At 30.7% G+C, this 18,994-nt stretch overlaps 1 protein-coding gene across 2 annotated transcripts in view; it reads left to right on the top strand.

Moving 5' to 3' along the window:
- The first annotated feature begins 1,232 nt into the window (after nucleotides 1–1,232).
- The window catches only part of LOC143248720 (uncharacterized), a 37,798-nt gene continuing 20,036 nt past the window's right edge, over nucleotides 1,233–18,994 (top strand). Inside the window, exons 1-6 of one of the 2 annotated variants that reach the window (XM_076497380.1) lie at nucleotides 1,274–1,428; nucleotides 5,154–5,272; nucleotides 8,723–8,845; nucleotides 11,390–11,570; nucleotides 17,857–17,974; nucleotides 18,493–18,631. In XM_076497380.1, the coding sequence (XP_076353495.1) occupies nucleotides 8,758–8,845; nucleotides 11,390–11,570; nucleotides 17,857–17,974; nucleotides 18,493–18,631 (526 nt within the window). In that variant the 5' untranslated portion in view covers nucleotides 1,274–1,428; nucleotides 5,154–5,272; nucleotides 8,723–8,757. Of the gene's footprint in view, nucleotides 1,429–5,153; nucleotides 5,273–8,722; nucleotides 8,846–11,389; nucleotides 11,571–17,856; nucleotides 17,975–18,492; nucleotides 18,632–18,994 lie in introns of both variants that reach the window. The other variant, XM_076497379.1, reaches the window with a different exon arrangement.

An 18,994-nucleotide genomic window follows, 5' to 3' on the forward strand; every position in this document is an offset into this window, starting at 1 on the left:
CATGGAAACTAAATAAAAGACAATTTTTAATTGTTATGTTACTGAGAGCAGGTAATAGACACATATGCCAGCTTATCATATTAAGAATACTGGTTTAAATTTTTAATGTATCATCTATTTTGTTCCCCCTTGTAAAAAAAGAAATGTTCTTCTTTTAAAGTTATTTATTAGGGATGACAGCTTGATTTTAAAAATTACAAAGATGGGAACTTATTAAAAAGTCAATAATTGGATATCTTGAATTTTAATAACAGTTAAGTTAAAAGTCAATTGTATTAAAAATTTTCAACAAAAAATACATTTTTCTCTAAATTATTGGGTCTTGAGCTTTGATGTATTGACAGAAACCCACATCACCATGAGAGTGATGTCACAGCTAATTACATTATTTTAGGTTGTTTTATTAGTAAACTTCAGTGTTATTGTTTTAACTGCGCAGGCTTGGTATGTCTGAGGGTTTGTGTGCTCAGACTTTAAATTAGATGGTTCATGGTTAGTGGCCCGTTGCCACAAAAACGAGCTATCAAAGTGACAGTCAAATCACAAGAGTTGGTTGTGGTGTGTGGATGCTGTTGACTAGCTTTCTTCTGTTTCGTCTTTGATGTTATAAGACTGCCGTACACTGACAGATCTTTGTGCAGCTTTGCACAGAAACTTTAGGTTTGGTTTGAATTTCGCACAAAGCTACACGGGGTGTATTTGCGCTAGCCGTCCCTATTTTGTAGGGTAAGAGTAGAGGGAAGGCATCCATCACCAAGTCTTTTACTAATGAACGGTGTAAGATCGACAGGTCGCGGATATTTGGTGTAACGAGATTTGAACCCGTGACCCTCATATTGCGAGTTGAGTGCCTAAACCAGCTGGCCTTGACGGGCCCCTAAAACTTTAGAACAAGAAACTTAGATACGGTTACATAAAAAAAACTAAAAATATGTTAGTGTAAGCTTTAGCATATGCTTGTAAAAATAATTTTAGAGAGAGTAAATATTACGGGTAGTAAAAAAATTAACCATAAAATATAAGAAGCAATATAACTTCTTAAAATTTTCACTGACTCATCAAGAGAATAAACCAAAACATATTTTTAATACTTTACAGTTACGCTTAAACATACCTAGAAATTGTAAAATAAGTGGAACATCTATGCGATATTCAGAAAGAAAGAATATTAATCGAAATATTTATCAGAAATCTCTCTACACTTCCTCCAAATCATTTACCACAGATGTTTTGCGGCCTCTGGTGGGTTTATCCTGTGAAATGTGGGAAGGAGGCAGCATTGGAAATACGTTGTGTGTATTTTCAAATTCATAGTAATATTAGTATTAAATTTAATATTATTGACACTTGCAGTCATGTCTATGTTAGCTGAACCTAAACGCAAAGTTACATGGAGTTTAAATCCTCGTGGGAAACAGTGGTCTGAAGGTATCAGTATTATTATTACAATTATGAAATATTATGTACTTTATTTTACTTTCAGCTTATGTGACGATACATGATGTTATTAAGCCAAACTCAATAATTGGTTAACTTGGATAAGTTGTAAATGTTACTGTAAGCAGTCTATAGACATAGTTTAAAAAATACTTTCATTTTCAACTATAATTTCTGATTTGTCCATGTGTGACGCGTGTATTATGATTGAAATATACGAGTTTCTGTTTATTGACAATGGTTTACTGTTGTTTCTCATTTGTAATTGTAAACAGTTAAATGCGTTTTGAAGAAACTGGTTCGTACTCGTATTAACACTCATTAGTTGTTCAGGAAAAATTATTTTAATTGATAAAAATGGTGTTTAGAACACATATTGTGGTAATTGTTGTGTTCCTACTGGCTTGGTGGGTGTCTTGTTGGTACTGAATATGGTAGATGTAGTCTGATTAACATAATACATTCTTATTTGATTTTGTATTTTAAGAATTAAAATTATTGCAGTTGATTGTTTGGAAATAATGTTAATAGTTTGTTCTGATATTATATAATACTGAAAGGTTTTTACTAATGGACTGCACCTATCTAGGAAGTGTTTGATGATATTTTGAGCTACTATCACTGATTTTTGTCAGGGAAAGATATGCTCGAGCAGCTGAGAACATTGTACAAAACTTCCTATAAAGATGTAGTCAGTTGTACTTTAGTTTTTAAAATATACTCCTCTATTTAAACCTTTTCTGAAACAAGATGTTGTATAATTCTTGCAGTTCAAGTTTATTTGGGAGTAGATAGAAAACTGGACAAGCATATTATTACCTTAAAGGGGAAGTTAATGCATAATAACCTATTTTGGGACAACATAGCACTCACAGGTCCATTTTGAATGCTCCATACTCTAAATTAGCTTAAAAACTTAAAGCCATCCATTATCATAAACAGTAAAACCTGTCTAAGGCAGAATTGCATGGGATCAAGTAAAATTTCCAGCTGAAGCAGGTTTTCTGGTTTAGACAGTGAATATGCATTTCCTTAATTATATATAATTTTTGAGCCGAACATTATACTTTCTTGACTCAAGGTAAGTAAGACGTTTATGAATAAAGTTATTATACTGTTTATGCTATATTTATTAGAATAAAAACAAAAATAGACATTCAAAATATATATAAGTACACAAAATTTTAAATTTATTTGAAGAAAGTATCTAATTTCAACTGTTTTTTTAATGGGCTCTCTAATGAGGTTAAAAGAGAATGCCAATTCTATGGCCTTTTCAGGAAGTTTATTTTCCCCCTTCATTTTTGCATACAATTTGATAGCATTAATATAACTTAACATTTGTGATGAAGTTCCTCACCATTTTGTTTATTTTCTGAATCTCTCGCTCTCTTACCATTTTACAATTCTATTATAGATTTCAAATCAGTTTCTGTTAAAACATTCTTGTCAATGTTCACAAAACTTTCCACATTTACAGAATCATCTGCATCAATCTTCTCAAATCAGAGTTTGGATTTCGCTAGAATTGTCATAACAAACAACTTCTCCACAATCTCTGCCATTATCAAGAATAAACCCACAGTTTCAAAAGCACATTCGTCTTTTACACATTTGATTAAATGACTTAAAAATACAATTGCATCTAACATGTCAATTTTCATGGTAATTTCAGATGCTCTCTTACAGTGGTCCATGTTTGCAATAATATGCTGAAGCATCAATTTTCTGTATTTCAATTTTATACGCTGTGTAATTCCATTATCTAGTGGCTGTAGAACTGATGTTGTACATGGAGGTAGAAAGACTAAATAAACATTTGAAAGTTGAACTTTTGGGTGACAATCAGTGATGTCGAGAAAACCCACTTGTAGAAAAATATATGTTTGTGAACCTGACAATGACTGAAGAAGGTCAAAACGTTGTTCACTCCTCTACGTAAAAAATTTTCTCAACCCAAACGAACCGTTTGTATATATATATTTTTGGGTGACAAGTTGTATTATCTAGGAAAAGTAGAATGTTTCTATTTTCTTGTTCCATTCTTTTGTTTATTTGAACTGCAAAAATAATAACAGCAGAAAAAAGAACAAAATATTTAACTAATGTCCAAGAATTTATTAATATTTAAAGAAATTATTAATTAAGTAAATTAATATTTAATCAAAAATATTTTTTCCAGCTTACTCAGGTTTTAACCCTACTTGTTGATAGATGAGGTAGGTGAAAGAGTTTTCCATCTGCATTATGCAGGTTCTGCCATATAGAGGGCCTTTCATAACAGAAATTTTAAGCTAATGCTGCAAAATTTGAATATTTGTGGCTTGTAAAGGTTTTTGCCCTATGCAGTTTCCAGCTTAGACAAGTTTTACTGTATATACTAATCAAGCATTTTTTAAAACTTGCTTAAATTTACTGTTTCTACATCTGATGGCATCCTATTCCAAAGGCCAACCACCATGTTAGAAAAATAAAACTGTCTTAGCTGGAGATAATTCCTACTCTGCTAAAATTTATACTTGTGTCCCCTAGTCCTGCTATTTTTAATGTTAAATATAAAAAAAACAACAATGATTCATTAACATTGTCAGTTCCTTTACAACCTCAAACACCTTAATCCTGAGGTCCTCAAACTGTGGTCCATGATAGTACTTAAGGGGGCCTGCAGTAATACATCAAATATATATATTAGTTTTATAATGTCTTAGCATTTTATTTATTACTTTTTCAGTAAATGGTAATTTCATAAATTTGACTTTCATTCAGTATATCTGTAGATAAAACCCGTTTGCCCTACTGCTAGCAAAAGCAGCACACTGTTAAGGTTATTCCCATCTAAGTTATAATTTAAATGTTGATAAGTCATATGCATTATCTTGTATATAGTTTAATGAAAAATCCATCTGTCATGTAATAGTCCTTGATGGTGAGAAAACACTTGTAGAGAGAAACATGTATATGTAAAAGTGACTGGTATGGGTTAAGAAAATTCTATGTATATTTATTTGCCCAACTTATCTAAATCCCTTTGTAAAGCAACATCCTCTTTACAGTTAGCAACACCTAATACCTTAATTCCATCTGCAAATTTAAGTAATTTATTGACTGTTTTTTATGTCATCAATGTAAATCAGAAAGAGCAAATGCCCTAAGAATGAGCCCTGAGGCATCCCACTTGTGCCATTAATCTAGGTTGACAGAACTCCATTTGTAACAACCATATGTGTCTTCTGTCAAGTTATTCTTCTATCTAGTTTGCTAACTTATCCCTCACACACATATATAGACAAACTTTTTTACAAGCATTTTATATGACACCTTGTCAAATGCTTTCCACTGTTTGAACTATCCGTTTGAACTACCTGTTAGTGTTCCTGGTGAGTTATTATTATAATTTTGCTACACATCTTTTAAACCTTTTTATTACTTTCCTTTTAAAAATGGCCATAATATCAAATACCTCGGAATTAGGACTGGAAAGGCGAACTTCAGGTGAGTGATGGTGGTTTTTGTACTTACCTGTTAGTCTCCCTGGCAAGTTATGATAATTACAATTATACTACAGAAAGCCCTTTACAACTTTAATTACTGTAGTTTTCCATTAACGTTGTAGACTAGATGTAAACATTGGTCTTATGCTATTTATGTTTTTGTTTTACCTTAATTTCCTTTCATGAATTTTACTAAATTTACTTTTTACTGGATGTTTGGCACAGATAGCCTAGCTGCTTTGTGCCATAAAACACTAAATCAACCAACCAACCAAATGCTTTTCAAAAATCCAAGTTCAATAAGCATATACATCAGCAGTAACCTTTTCAAAGAACATAAACAGGTTTGTAAGACTTGATTTTCCCTCAGTGAAATTGTATTAACTATTTAGTAAAATTTTAAACTTTGTTAAATGACTTTGGAAAGCATCTTTTAACTGACTTTCCAAAACTTTTTCTACAACTGATGTAAGACTAATGAGTGTATAATTACTGGGACAATTTGTATCACTTCTTTTGTAAAGAGGAGTTACATTAACTAACTTTCCTCTGGTATCTGCCCACTATTCTAGGACTGAAAAAAAAATTGTAGTGTCTCACGTATCAAATCTATAATCTCCTTCAAAACCCTTGGGGAAATATCTGACCCAGGAGCCTTATTATTCTTTAAAATTATTCGCTTTATTCTAATCATTTCAGAATTAATGTAGTTATCTTGTTTGAATTTGTTTCCATTTATCAATCATTCAAGATATGGAATACTGCTTAAATGTTGTTAGTAAAACACTGAAGAAAAAGCAAAATTTAAAAACCCAACCATCTCAAAATCATCATATTCTAGGCCTTCCTTTCTTATTTCTCAAGGGTCCTACCACAGTAATAATATTTTGTTTACCCATAATGTACTTAAGGAAATCCTTTTAATTTTTACAATTTCAGCCAACCTTTTCTTATGCATCCTTTTTGATGTTCTAATTTCCCATTTCATAAACCTTCTTGATATTCTATAATCTTTTAAGTCTCCTTTCACATCATTTGTCATTTGATTAATCCAGCTTTTCACCTACGATAATCTGTAAAATATATTTCCAAATCTGTTAGTTTTTTTTTCTAATAAAGAATATCTCCAGACCAGCACTCATTTGTTTGTATTGGCACTTAAGTAAATGTCGCATTTTGTATACTACTTGATTACTCCATTTCACCTTTAGAAGTGAAAAAAAATTGTTTTCAAGTCTGTCAGAGGTTTTCTGTTATGTAGAGTAAAATAATATTAAGCTGTCGTATATTTGTTAGAGGCTGTTAATTGAAATAGTGATATTTTATATAGCATTTGATTAACCCAGTTTTTTTGTATACAAACCTAAGACAATTGTTTTTAAATCTATTATAGTTTTTCTTTAATATAAGTACAATAATTCTGGACCACCATATATTTATCCAGATGGGACATTTAATGAGGACTGACTGTCATATGTGATTTGATAATTTACTTTTTTTTGTATAATGCTTAGGGAAAATTATTTTGTGATATAAAAAAAAAAAAAACTTCCAGACCAGCAAAAACTTACTTGGAGAAAGCACTTAATCAGTTGTACATTAATCAAGAAAGATATTAAACATAATTTTACTACCAACAACAAAGCACTGAGTCAGTTATCCACCACTATGCTAAGATATTTTTGTTTAAGTGCAATATTGAGGGTGTTTTAATTAAGCATGGTATTCAAATACTGATAATTCACATATATTATTAGAGGTCATTTACTAACTACTTGTCTGACTTACCAATTGATCTATAATACTTTAATAATATTCTCAGTACAGCTAGAAATACCTAGGAGTTTAATGTGGCCAGCAGTCATTACCAAGTTATTATGTCCATATGCATCTTATCCACTTATAAATAGCAAGCATTTGCTATCAAGTTAATAACAAGTGTCCAGTTTGTTTGGACTCCATTCTTCTACTTTTTTCTGTCCAACCAGTCTTTCCTCAACATTTATTGATATGATTTTCTTAATCTTTTGTGTGGCACCCATCAGACCCTTTCTGAAAATTTAAATACATCATATTAACTATCTTTCTTACAGATTATAACATTCTCAAAAAATGATAAATTAGTAAGACAAGAGCTCACTTTGGTGAATCCATCTTGGTTTTTTTATGATATATTTCACTAAGTTATTTTATAAAAGTTCTTTGTCAGAAGATGGAATTTTTCCTACTGTAGAAATGAGACTTGTTGACCTAAAATTTCCAGGGCAATATTTATCATCCACTTTAAATTGTAGTAATATTAGTAACTCTAATCTTCAGACATCTGCAAACTGTATGCTGGCCTACCAGAATGAGAGGGGGGGGGGATGTTATATGTTATCTTTGACCTACTTTAAAACTCTGAAGGAAACTGCCTTGTATTCATGTCAGTGTATATTTTATTGACTTTCTTGTTGTATAATAAATAATATAGTTTCATTGTACAAGGTTTGAGGTATATTCAGAAATTTTTCAATTAAATGAGACAAAAGACACTGATTATATATGGTGATTTTTAGTAGTCTTTTATTCACCAAAGTGAAGCTATATATATATATAAGATCTGAATTATTCATTGGACTGTTTAAGATACTTAAAGTAGATATGAAGTCCAATCTATCATTCAATTCACTGCTTGTCGTTGATTTATACCATTTTCAGGTAATTGCACCCCTCATCAGTATATCTTAAAAGCATACTGAAAAAACAGGCCTAGGATTCTTATAGGATAAATCAGTTCTTATACACATCTCCATTCAAATATAGAAAAAGGTTTTATTTGTAGATGCTGTTGTCATGGAACTAACAGAATTGTTATAAAAAAAAAACTTGGGTGGAAGTTATTACAAAATATTGATATTTATTTTGCTGTTTATGTTGTTGATTTTGTATACATTTTTATCTGATGTCTTTTCAGTTAAGTTTACTAAATGTGTTTTGGTTACTTTTGATTAAAATTGTAAATTGATAAAGTTTATAATAATTCTGTCTCACATAACTTACTCTGGTTTTAAAATTCAGTTGTAGTTTTTGAAATGAATTTGTTTTTATATTTTAAAATTAACAAAAAATGGATGTCACATGGTTTTTACAAAGTTATAAAATGGTTTGATGGAAATTATTTTTCTAATATTTCAATGTTAATGCACCATGTTGTTCAAGAAACAAAATTTAGTATTCAGCAGCAAACTGTTCTGAATGACCAGTATTAACCTACAACTGTTCCTACAGGTTCATAATTTGCATATAAACTTAATGGAGGAAGAGAGTTGTCAAATAGTCCATCCTTATTCTGCAGTCAACTAGTGCTACCAATCACTAGCAATTAGCTCATTTAATATTCTTGAAATGGGAAAAAGTTTATAAGAGTCCTAATTAACAGATTGAGGCCATATCTCAATGGAAGAACTTCAGTAATTGTTACCAAAATGCTTTGTAGATGTTTCATATTGAAGCTTCAAACACAAAGTACATTACATTAGTTTATCAAGTGTTTTAGGATGTTACCATGGAGAGCTAATTAATACTTTTACCTTCTTGTCATATATTGACTGCATTTTTAACTTTAAAACTAGTTCAGATGTCAAGGTTTTTTGGTTGAAAACTGTAGTTATGGTATAGAGTTGAGTAAATAAGAAATCAATATTGAATGTTTTGCCATTTTTAAATACTAATTTGGAGTATACACATGATATTAAACAAAAAATTGGTTTATAATTAATAAATTGTAATAACATATCTCATTAACTTTGCAGATAATTCTAAGTTTGGACAAAAGCTTTTAGAAAAAATGGGATGGACAAAAGGAAAGGGACTTGGAAAAAATGAAGATGGCAATCTGGAGCATATCAAAGTCTCGTATAAAAATGACAACACAGGTAATATGATGACTTTCAACGTATCAAAGTCTTGTATAAAAATGACAACACAGGTAATATGATGACTTTCAACGTATCAAAGTCTTGTATAAAAATGACAACACAGGTAATATGATGACTTTTAAGTATGTTGTTAAAACTTAGAATTCAAAGGTGAAAATTAGAATAGTAACTAAATTATAGCCTAATTTTTCATTACAGGTTCATAATCAGCAATGTTATAGTTTCACTTTCTGTTCACATGTGGGCTCAAAGAGTGCAAACCACAGTCTCATACAAATTACTATTTAACATGGTATTGTGTACTTGATGTCAGTTATGAACTATTCATGTTATCCTACATTGCTGATTTAGTGACAGTTCGTAGTAGATTAAAAACCAGAGGCCTAAAGTGGCCAGGTAGTTAGGGTGCTTGATTTGCAGTCTCAGGCTTGTGGGTTCAAATCTTCTCACCAAACATACTTGCCTTTTCAATCATGGGTGTATTATAATGTGATGGTCAGTCCAACTATTTGTTGGTAGAAGAGTAACCCAAGATTTGGCATTGGATTGTGATGACTAGCTACATCTTCTCTAGTCTCTCATTGCAAAATTAGGGATGGCTAGTACTGATAGCCCTCATGTAGCTTTGCTCAAAATTTGAAATAAACAAAACATTAAACACTGCATACAACATACAGAGAAAAAGAAACAAACTTAAAATTTGAAGGTTCTAGAGATTATGCAAACTATAAGATGGGCAAAAAATATTTTTTGTCATACAAATGTCACCTTGTTCTCTGACACGTCAGAGTCCAAATCAAACTGGTGTTATTAATTAATTCATTATCTTGAGTACAAATGCTTTTATAATACATCTGATTTTTTGTGTACAATAGATTTGTAGAACTTATTAAAACCTAAACATATTTTGTGTAAAAACACTTAGTGAATGTGGAATTACAATCCATGTTTCTGTAAAGGACCCATGTTGCATCGTATCAAAATTCAGGAACACCCTTGGAACTTATTGTTTATCACATTGAAATATATTACTATGGATAAACAATTATATTTAGTTTATGGAATAAGATTGTTAGCACTATGTTGCTAATTTCTTGGATGTTGAACAAGTTATTGTAATGATTCTACAGATATTTTAAGTTTATAAAGGAAAATCTTTAAGTAAAGCACTCTGCACAGATATGACACATTAGAGATGTGTTAATTATCTCAGCTTAACCCATGTCATCATGAGTGGATGAATCACTAGCACACCGAGATTAACTTCGTAAGTAGCAAATGTATGGAGGAGGCTTCAATGGGTAACGAAGAAAACTTTTAATATATATTTTGACAAAATTATGCCATTATTAGGCTTTGCCAAAACATTGTTCCTTTATTACACATTCAAGCCCATCTTCAAACTTTTATTTGCCAAAAAAGTAGGTTCTTTTTTATTAAATTCAAATTTTAATTCAGAGTTTGTTTTGGGTAACGTAATATTGTGTATATTATGAGTAATGTAACACATGTTACAAGTGCTCTTATCATTTAATTATCTTCTTGTATGGGAAGACTTGCATTAATGATCTCTAAACAACACAAAGAAGTGTAAAAATAGTTATGCTCTTGATCATGGTCAGTGTGGCTGGTGTCTCAGTTATTTACCATAAGAGTGAGGCTTGCTATATCGTTATATACATTTTACCTTATTTCAGAGCTAGTATAATTCCATGCATGTAGCCCTCTGATTGGTTGAAAGTGAAACAAATATATTCATGTTTATTATTTAAAACACAGTTTTATTCAGCCTATGTCTGGAAACTTGGATTTGTAAATTTATAATGATAGACATGTCACTAAGTCTGCAATGTGCTGTGTGCAGAAGGACAGATGTGAAACTCCAATCCCACAGTCTCACTAAAACACTGAACTTGAATTTTTACTTGTAAATGTAGTGTGTGAAATGCTCATAAAAAAAACATATCTTTATTATTTGGGTATCTGTATGACAAACTAATAACTTTAATGCAGAAAGTTTAATATTTTACGTTTTTGATAACATATTAACTGTTTGTAATTCATGTTGCAAGCACTAATTCAAAACTACATGCTACTTTCCAGTAGTTGACTTAGGTAGTAGGATTCTTTTTGTAAAATAGAAAACTGAGTGATTTCAAATGATTTATAGCTATATTTTTATTATTGTTTAACAAATGTTAAGCCTACTTCATAATTTAAAGCTACTCGATTTTTTTGATATCTTAAAGCCTGTAAAAAAAAAATGAATTAGGTTTTCCAGATATTGATGTTTCTAACAAGTGTGTGGAAAACAATATGATTAAATTTATAATTTTATTTAGCAAACAAAACTTTGTTTTACAATTTTTTAAAGTTTTAAATATAGTTCCTGACTTAATTACAGCCAGTTCTCCACAAATTATTGCAATCATATTTTAAATTGTTTAACTAATATCAAGTACTTGCCACAATTTCAAATTTTTTGAAATTTATTTTACTAATTCATGCACACAAATGTACTAACCTTTGTCTTTCTAACAGGTATTGGCTACAGAGGTTATGATGACACTTGGGTCACTTATCAAAGTGATTTTAATTCAGTTCTTGCAAATCTAAATGGACATGAATGCAATTCTTCCACATTCTTCTCTGATGGCATCACCACAAACAACAAATTTCCAAGTCTGGAATCAAAATCCAAGAAATCAAGAAATAGAGTTCAGTAAGCTATGAGATTTAAAATTTTGTTTTGGTTTTCATGTGATTTTTTGTAAATTATGAAAAAACAAAAATGTGACTTAAGGACAAGCAGTGTTAACCATTCACTCTCCAAGTAACCATAAAGATCACCAACGTAGTCTAAACCTTTGATACTTGTGATAGGCATAACACTGATGACCTGTTGTTTAGTTTAGTACGTGCAAACTAACACTCGTTCAGTTTTTTCAGGTGTATGTACCACTCCCTATGTTTATAACTTTAATTTAATTATCGTTCTAGGGGAGTTTAGTATTGGCCTTCCTTCCTCCATTTACAGTTGGTAGTGTACATGAAGGTAGTGTGGTGCCATTCCTAATTTGAAACTGGAAATCATTTTTAATTTTTACTTTATTATTACTCACAGCTTTAACATTTTTGGTTAAAAATAAACAAGTATTCAGTGCAAATAAGATGTTAATACTATTACATCTGCTACTATTATGTGATTTAGGAAAGATTCTTTTATGACTATTAATAACTTGAGAACAGATTTTTTCCTCCTGCAAAATTCTCAAGGTTTTTAGTTATTAGTCCTAGTTCATTTATGTTTTAGTAGCTCCTGTTTTTTTCACCTTTTAAAGACGAGGGAAATTAACTAAGCCAAAATTCATGTTTTCTCGATTCACATGTTGTGTTATACACTAAATATTACATACTGTACTGTCTGTTAAATATTTATCTTTTAAGTGTTATAATGATAAGTAATAAGATTTTCATTTTATAGATTGAATGTTTAAAAATTACCAAATGTATGATGATTCTGTGTGTTAAATGTCTGTTTAGAAAAGTATTAGATTTTGCCTAAGAATAAGTGACTTGACAATTTGGTATTTATTTATTACATTATTTCATTTTTCACTGCCTATACCTACTCCCAGTGGCAGAGATGCCAAAAACCAGGTTTCAATATTTGGGCAGAGCACCAGTAACTCATTGTGTTGCTTTGTGCAGAACTACAAACAAACATCATTTTTTTTTGTTCAAACTGATCTCACATGAGCAGATTTAGTCAAGAGAATCAAGTTATCTTTAGTTTGTCTACACTTGAGGTAGGAGTGTAAAATTAAAAAAGCAAACTCTGAACTAGTAGCATTGGTTTGATAGTTGATGTTGATTACAGAATGAAGATTATGATACTTACCTGGTGAGTTCCAGTATACTGTCCAGAGGTAAAATTCAGGTACTTTTCATAATAACAATTTTAAGTTCAGTCATTAATTACTTTGATAACTGTCTCTTGACGATAACCATCTGTAACAGTTGTTACATTTTTATTTTATAGTAAATTTAGATATAGAAAAACCTACAGGTTCGGATAAAAGACATTATGCAGCTATGCATTTGGTACTATACAGTTAGTATCATTGGTATTATACAGTAGGTACTATATGGTTAGTATCATTAGTATTATATAGTTGGTAGTATATGGTTAATATAATTAGTATTATATAGTTGGTAGTATATGGTTAGTATTATTAGTATTGTACAGTTGGTACTATACGGTTAGTATCATTGGTATTGTACAGTTGGTATTATGCGGTTAGTATCGTTAGTATTATACAGCAGGTACTATACGGTTAGTATTATTGTATTATATACGATTAGTATCATTCTGTCGATATTCTAGATAAAAAAAATTTCCAATATTATTATCTGTACAACCCTTCAGAGGAGGGAAAGAAGAATGTACGAATAAAAAATGTACATTCTTAAAAAGGACAAGAAACAGCTTTCTACCAATAAAGCCAATTCAAAGAATGCTTCTAACAGCATTCCTTTTTGTCATAAAGAAAATGTTAAACTGTTCACCAAAATCCCTTTATCTCCTAATGAACAGCCTGAAAAACACAACTAATACACTTAAGCCTTCTCAAACTAACAGATCTGTTGAAAATAACAGTAACCTTAAAATGTGCAAATAACAATGGACAACTCCGACATATCTCTAACATTGTTAATATTTCAGACATAACTCTCTCCAAATGAGAACTCAGTCTACTTAGTAAAGGTCTCGGCTTCTGCCCAAATAATGTCTATATTAATGAGCTCAAACTTTTCTCTGACTTTCATAAATTTTCTAGAAAATTAAAGACTTTGTGAAGTTTTTCACAACAAACCCAACTGAAAATCAACATTCACCTAACTTTAAAGAAAGGTCCTTATGGATACCAGCACCAAACAGAGAACCACTTCTCGAGAGCTATGTTAAAGTTGTAGAAAATGACATAATACAGACCTTAAAATCTTCCAAGCAATGTGTTAATAACGTTAACCAAAATAAAAGAAATGCTTTAAACAATCTTAAATCGAACAACAATATCATAATAGAGCCAGCAGACAAGGGTGGAGCTATTGTTATTTTCAACAAAGATGACTATCATGGAAGCCAACCAGCAACTAGAGGATATTAATTTCTATAAAAAACTCTTGCACGATCCTACAACTCAGTTGATTAAAACCATAACTGATAAACTTAAAGAACTCCTCAAATACAATAAAATTAACAAAGAAACCTTTCAGTATCTGGTATTCAGACAAACTTTTCCTGATAATTTTTCTCTTACCTAAAATACACAAACCAAACAATCATGATCAACCCATAATTTCAAATATAAACATGGCTACTGAAAAGAGAACATTTTAACAGTCATAAGTCTTCTATTAACATCGATAAAGATCTCCCTGTCGCTCAACACTTCAACCAACATGGTTACTCTATTAACAATGTTACCCTCACTGACATTGAAATAGGATCCAAAACTAAAGCAGATAAAGAAACTTATTGAATTGTCAAGCTAAACACTGATCAAACTTTCAGAATTATTCTAGATCCAGGAATCAGTGATCTCTGGTGGTCATTAGTTTCATCTCTGTTAGAAAAAGAAAAATAACTTTTCTTATTTTTGTCATGAAATAGCAAAGTTGATTTTTTTAATTGATTAATATAGCATATCTTTTTCAATCACTCTCCAGGTATTATCTTTATTTTATTTTACTTAAACACCTAAGTTTATTTAAAACAAAACAATAAACATACATTTTGCCATTTCTGAACTAAAATATCACTAACACCTTTTCACATACACACTCGCCATCAGCTATATTGCACCGGAAATGAGACGCTCACAACAGTACACAGAGAAATAAACAATTCCTGAAAAACCGTATTACCCCCATGGTGTCACTAAACACCCTCTATATATATTACTCGTCTAATCACGCTACCACTCCCAGTTTGCGCCTGAAGAAGAAAGGTCCATATTTTGAAAGCACTCTGGTTATAGGGTTTCTATTTCATTTTTATCAAGACTTCTTGGATTTATGTGTTTTTAGAACATCATGGTAAGTATCATTAGTATTATATAGGTAGTAGTATATAGCTAGTATCATTGGTATTGTACAGTTGGTAGTATATTGTTAGTATCATTGGTATTATACAATTGGTACTAAAGAAAGTATTGCAAATTATAAGAACTCGTGGAGCATATTAAAAATGAATGTAACAACGTTTCAACCACTATACCTTCTATATTCAGTGCTGAGGGGGGTGTTTTAACCCATTCATGACAGGCTATATCATCATAATTATTGACTCCCATTCAAAATTTTATTTAACTATTATTTTATAAATTAATGTCAGTAAATTTGGTATCAAATTATAGATTATGATTCAAACTTTAATATTATATGAGTTAACTTCGTAATTTAAAAGTAAATAGTAAAATAACACAAATATGGGTTTCAGTGAGTCACATGGTATGTTGGATGTTGCACTATTTAAAATTAGATGTTTGTGATGTCAAAATACTAAGTCTGTGGTTTCATACAAATTAGGAACAAAAATTACTAGTAATATAAAGTTAGAATATAAAGTAAGAACTTCATATTGTTTTTATTTTGTTGAGATATGGTTTATCTACTGAATCAAACACAGTTGCCCTGTTCACCCTGTTTCATTTTTGGAAATGGTTCCTTATATACATTTACTTCAATATATGATGTGAATAACCTATTGAATACTTCTAATCTCTCCTTTGTGGTTTTATCTGCCATTTTAATCTGTCAAAAGACTACCATGTTCTTTCAAACCAAGATTTAAAAAGGTAGGTTGTGTCTTTAGTCTATTTAAAGTTTTGTATTTGTTTGATCCTAAAATACAACTTGGTTATTTAGCTTGATAAATTTTTATGGAATTCTGTGGTATTGGTATAATAATTTATGATTTTTTGGTTATTCAGATATATATACAACCTAAAAAATATTTCGCATTCTGCCTGTGCAAAATTTCAAAAGGCATAATGATCTATGTCCAGCAACAACCGAGTTCAAAGGTCATAGTTAGAAGAGATAATTGTTTACTTTACTTCTTTATTTATTGTTGTTATATTTAAAAAAAAAAAGTTTAATTTATTTGTAGATAGTAATAATCTGTGTATATATGGAAGATATAATAATTGAAATATGACAGTATATCACAAAATACTGGTCTACTAAAACACAGCCAAGAGAGGTCAGTTGTGTATTATGTGACGTGAGTGCGTGCGCACCTCATCAATGCAACTTACGTAATGTTAGCTAGATATGACTGGAGGGTAAATATAATAAAAATATACAAATATATAAGGTTATGAGACTCAAGCTATTTAGTTTAGACATTTGTATTTGCATAATTTTTAGACATTCTAGCATGAAAAAAAGCTTAGTTTATGCTTCTTTCTTAATTTTTTATGATGGTTATGAGGTCGGTCAAATTGACAGACCCACACAGTTCAGGGAGAGAAAATAACAGTCAAAATCTGAAGCTTCACTCAAAAGAAACATTTGAAATGTATTTAGGAAGTTTTAGAGAGTACACAAATAATATTTGAGATTTTTGGGATGAAGAATAGTTTTTAATCATAACATGAAAATCACTTTATACTCTAGTAACAAAACAGACTTGATATTTTCACAAACAAATCTTTAGTAAAAATACTTTGGTAAAAATTATGATTTTCTATCTACAAAAAACTTGTCATCCTTACTAAAAGTACACAAAATTTTGTGAAGGTACACTTCCTGAATCAAAAGTTGTAGTGTAAATATGTAATGTATGCAAATGTATATACAAAGTTGTGTATATTATACTAAGCCCATTGTGAAAGGGATGATACCACAGTTGATTGGGCAGTATAGGTTAAGATGCTATTTATATAATCAGTGTATAGCATGGCAATGTAACTTTGTGGACATTAATTTGGAAGTTAGTGTTGGAAAACTACAATATTTTAAGTTCACCCTAAGATATCTGATAAACTTAAGGCCAAGTATGAATACATTTGGATTGTAAAATTACCAAAAGTGAAGTTTATCATATTAACTTTATAGGATCAAATATTATTTGTTACACAATATTTCATTTGTGTATATTTTACATTTAAAGTCACTAACATGTTTTGAGCACCTCCAGTGACACAGTGGTATGTCTTCAGACTTGCAATGCTAGAAATAGGGTTTTGTTACCTATGGTGAGTGGAGCACAGATAACCCACTGTGTAGCTTTGTACTTTAAACTAAAACATATTACAGATATTGATCAGAATCAGAAGTACTTGGTCTGGCATGGCCCATTGGTTAGGGCACTTGACTCAGAATCAACGGGTTGTAACCTCAAATACTGTTTGTGAAAGTGTTCACCCTGACAGGTTTGGGAGCATTATAAGGTGATGGTCAATCTAACTTTTCTTTGGTGAGAGAGCAGCCTAAGAGTTGACAGTGGATAGTGTTTACGTGCTGCCTTTCATCTAATGTATCACTTCAAAATTAGGGACAGCTTCTGCAGATAGAACCCTTTGGTAGTTTTTCACTAAATTCAACAAACAAATTATCAAGATACTTGAAATCAATTTAATTATTGTTTTAGAGTGATAGCTAGAGATTAAACTATTTTCTAGGTAAAATTAATGTACGCTATCTTTTGCCAAATCCTGTATATCCATAGAATATTTGAAAGACCATGAAAAAAGTTTCATATTGTTATTTTTAAATCAGATATTGAGCTTACAATTGCACTTCATCAGAAGTTGTTTTAAACAATATTCTTTTGTCCATTTTATAAGAAAACATTTATCATATTATTAAAGTTTTGTGTGTGGAAAAAACGTGTAACAATTCCAAATGAGTCTTTTTAACCCCTCAATTATTTTCAGTTTAATTTTTAAATAGATATTTGAGTAAACATCCCCTGAAGAGAAAAAATTTTTTTTCAGCTACCACAAGTTTATTAAGGGAAAAGATGTCAGTCAGTACAGTTCAGATGACATTGCATCAATTTTTGGAAACAAAAAAAAGAAAGCTGTTGATTCTGCCTTTGAAGAATCATCAAAGGTATGGCCTCTCTCTTCCTTTTTTTCCCTGACAGAATATGTTATTTCTTGTGTGTCTATTTTAATCCACATTAGTGTCACCACGAAACTAAAAGTTTGTAAAGTTGGTATGAACTATTTCATCTGGTGATAATTTATTGATTCATTGTATTTCATGATATGTTACACCAAGTTAACTTTATTAGTCAGTTGTATTTTGTTCTTTACCTCAAGTTGGCCTAAGGTGGAAATGTTGCAAAAGTAAATCCACCTAGTCTGAAGTAAGTTTGCTGTGAAAGCTAGTGGGATGTTAATTTGCTAGAGTTGTGAGGAAGCCATTGAAATTACAGTCTAGAAGACCAGGAATCTTGCCTGGGGAAGAATATGATCATCTTGATCTCTCTTTTTCCATAGTTATGAATTAATATTCATAAACAGTTTTAATTGGTTATAGCAAACCTATTAACTAGTTAGGAAAGGTTTTAAAAATTTCCATGTGTGATTAATTTTATTTTTTTGTGATACATTTTTTTTCATCAGGATAACTCTGATGTAGAAAATATATCAAATGGAATGGAACTCCAGGATAACATTAAGACCTTTCACAGTGGGACAAGTGTTCAAGATTATTTTGCTAAGAAAATGGCAGAAATTTTAAAAGGAAAAAAAGAAAAAGCTGGTAAGAATATGACTAACATGTCTTTTTGTGCCTATACTTCAGGGGTTGATTGTGCTTTGTGTGTGTGCGTGCGTGCACATACTTTTCAGGGGTTGATCGTACATATTTTTTGTGTGAGCACTTACCCACTTCAGGGACCAATTGGGTAGTTTTTATTTGTGTACATTTGTACTTTGAAGAGAGAACAGAAAATATTAAGATGGGGAACCTTTTGTTTTGAAAGAAGAAACAGTAATACTTCTAAACCTGTTTTAAAACCATGTCAAATAAGTATTATGTATAAAAGATTTATTGTGATTTTTATATATACACACACATACGCACACAACTTTTGTAGGTCTTAACAAATGGCAAAATGCATTT

This window comes from Tachypleus tridentatus, chromosome 4 (assembly GCF_004210375.1).
Source record: "Tachypleus tridentatus isolate NWPU-2018 chromosome 4, ASM421037v1, whole genome shotgun sequence".
NCBI classification, from domain to species: Eukaryota; Metazoa; Arthropoda; class Merostomata; order Xiphosura; family Limulidae; genus Tachypleus; species Tachypleus tridentatus.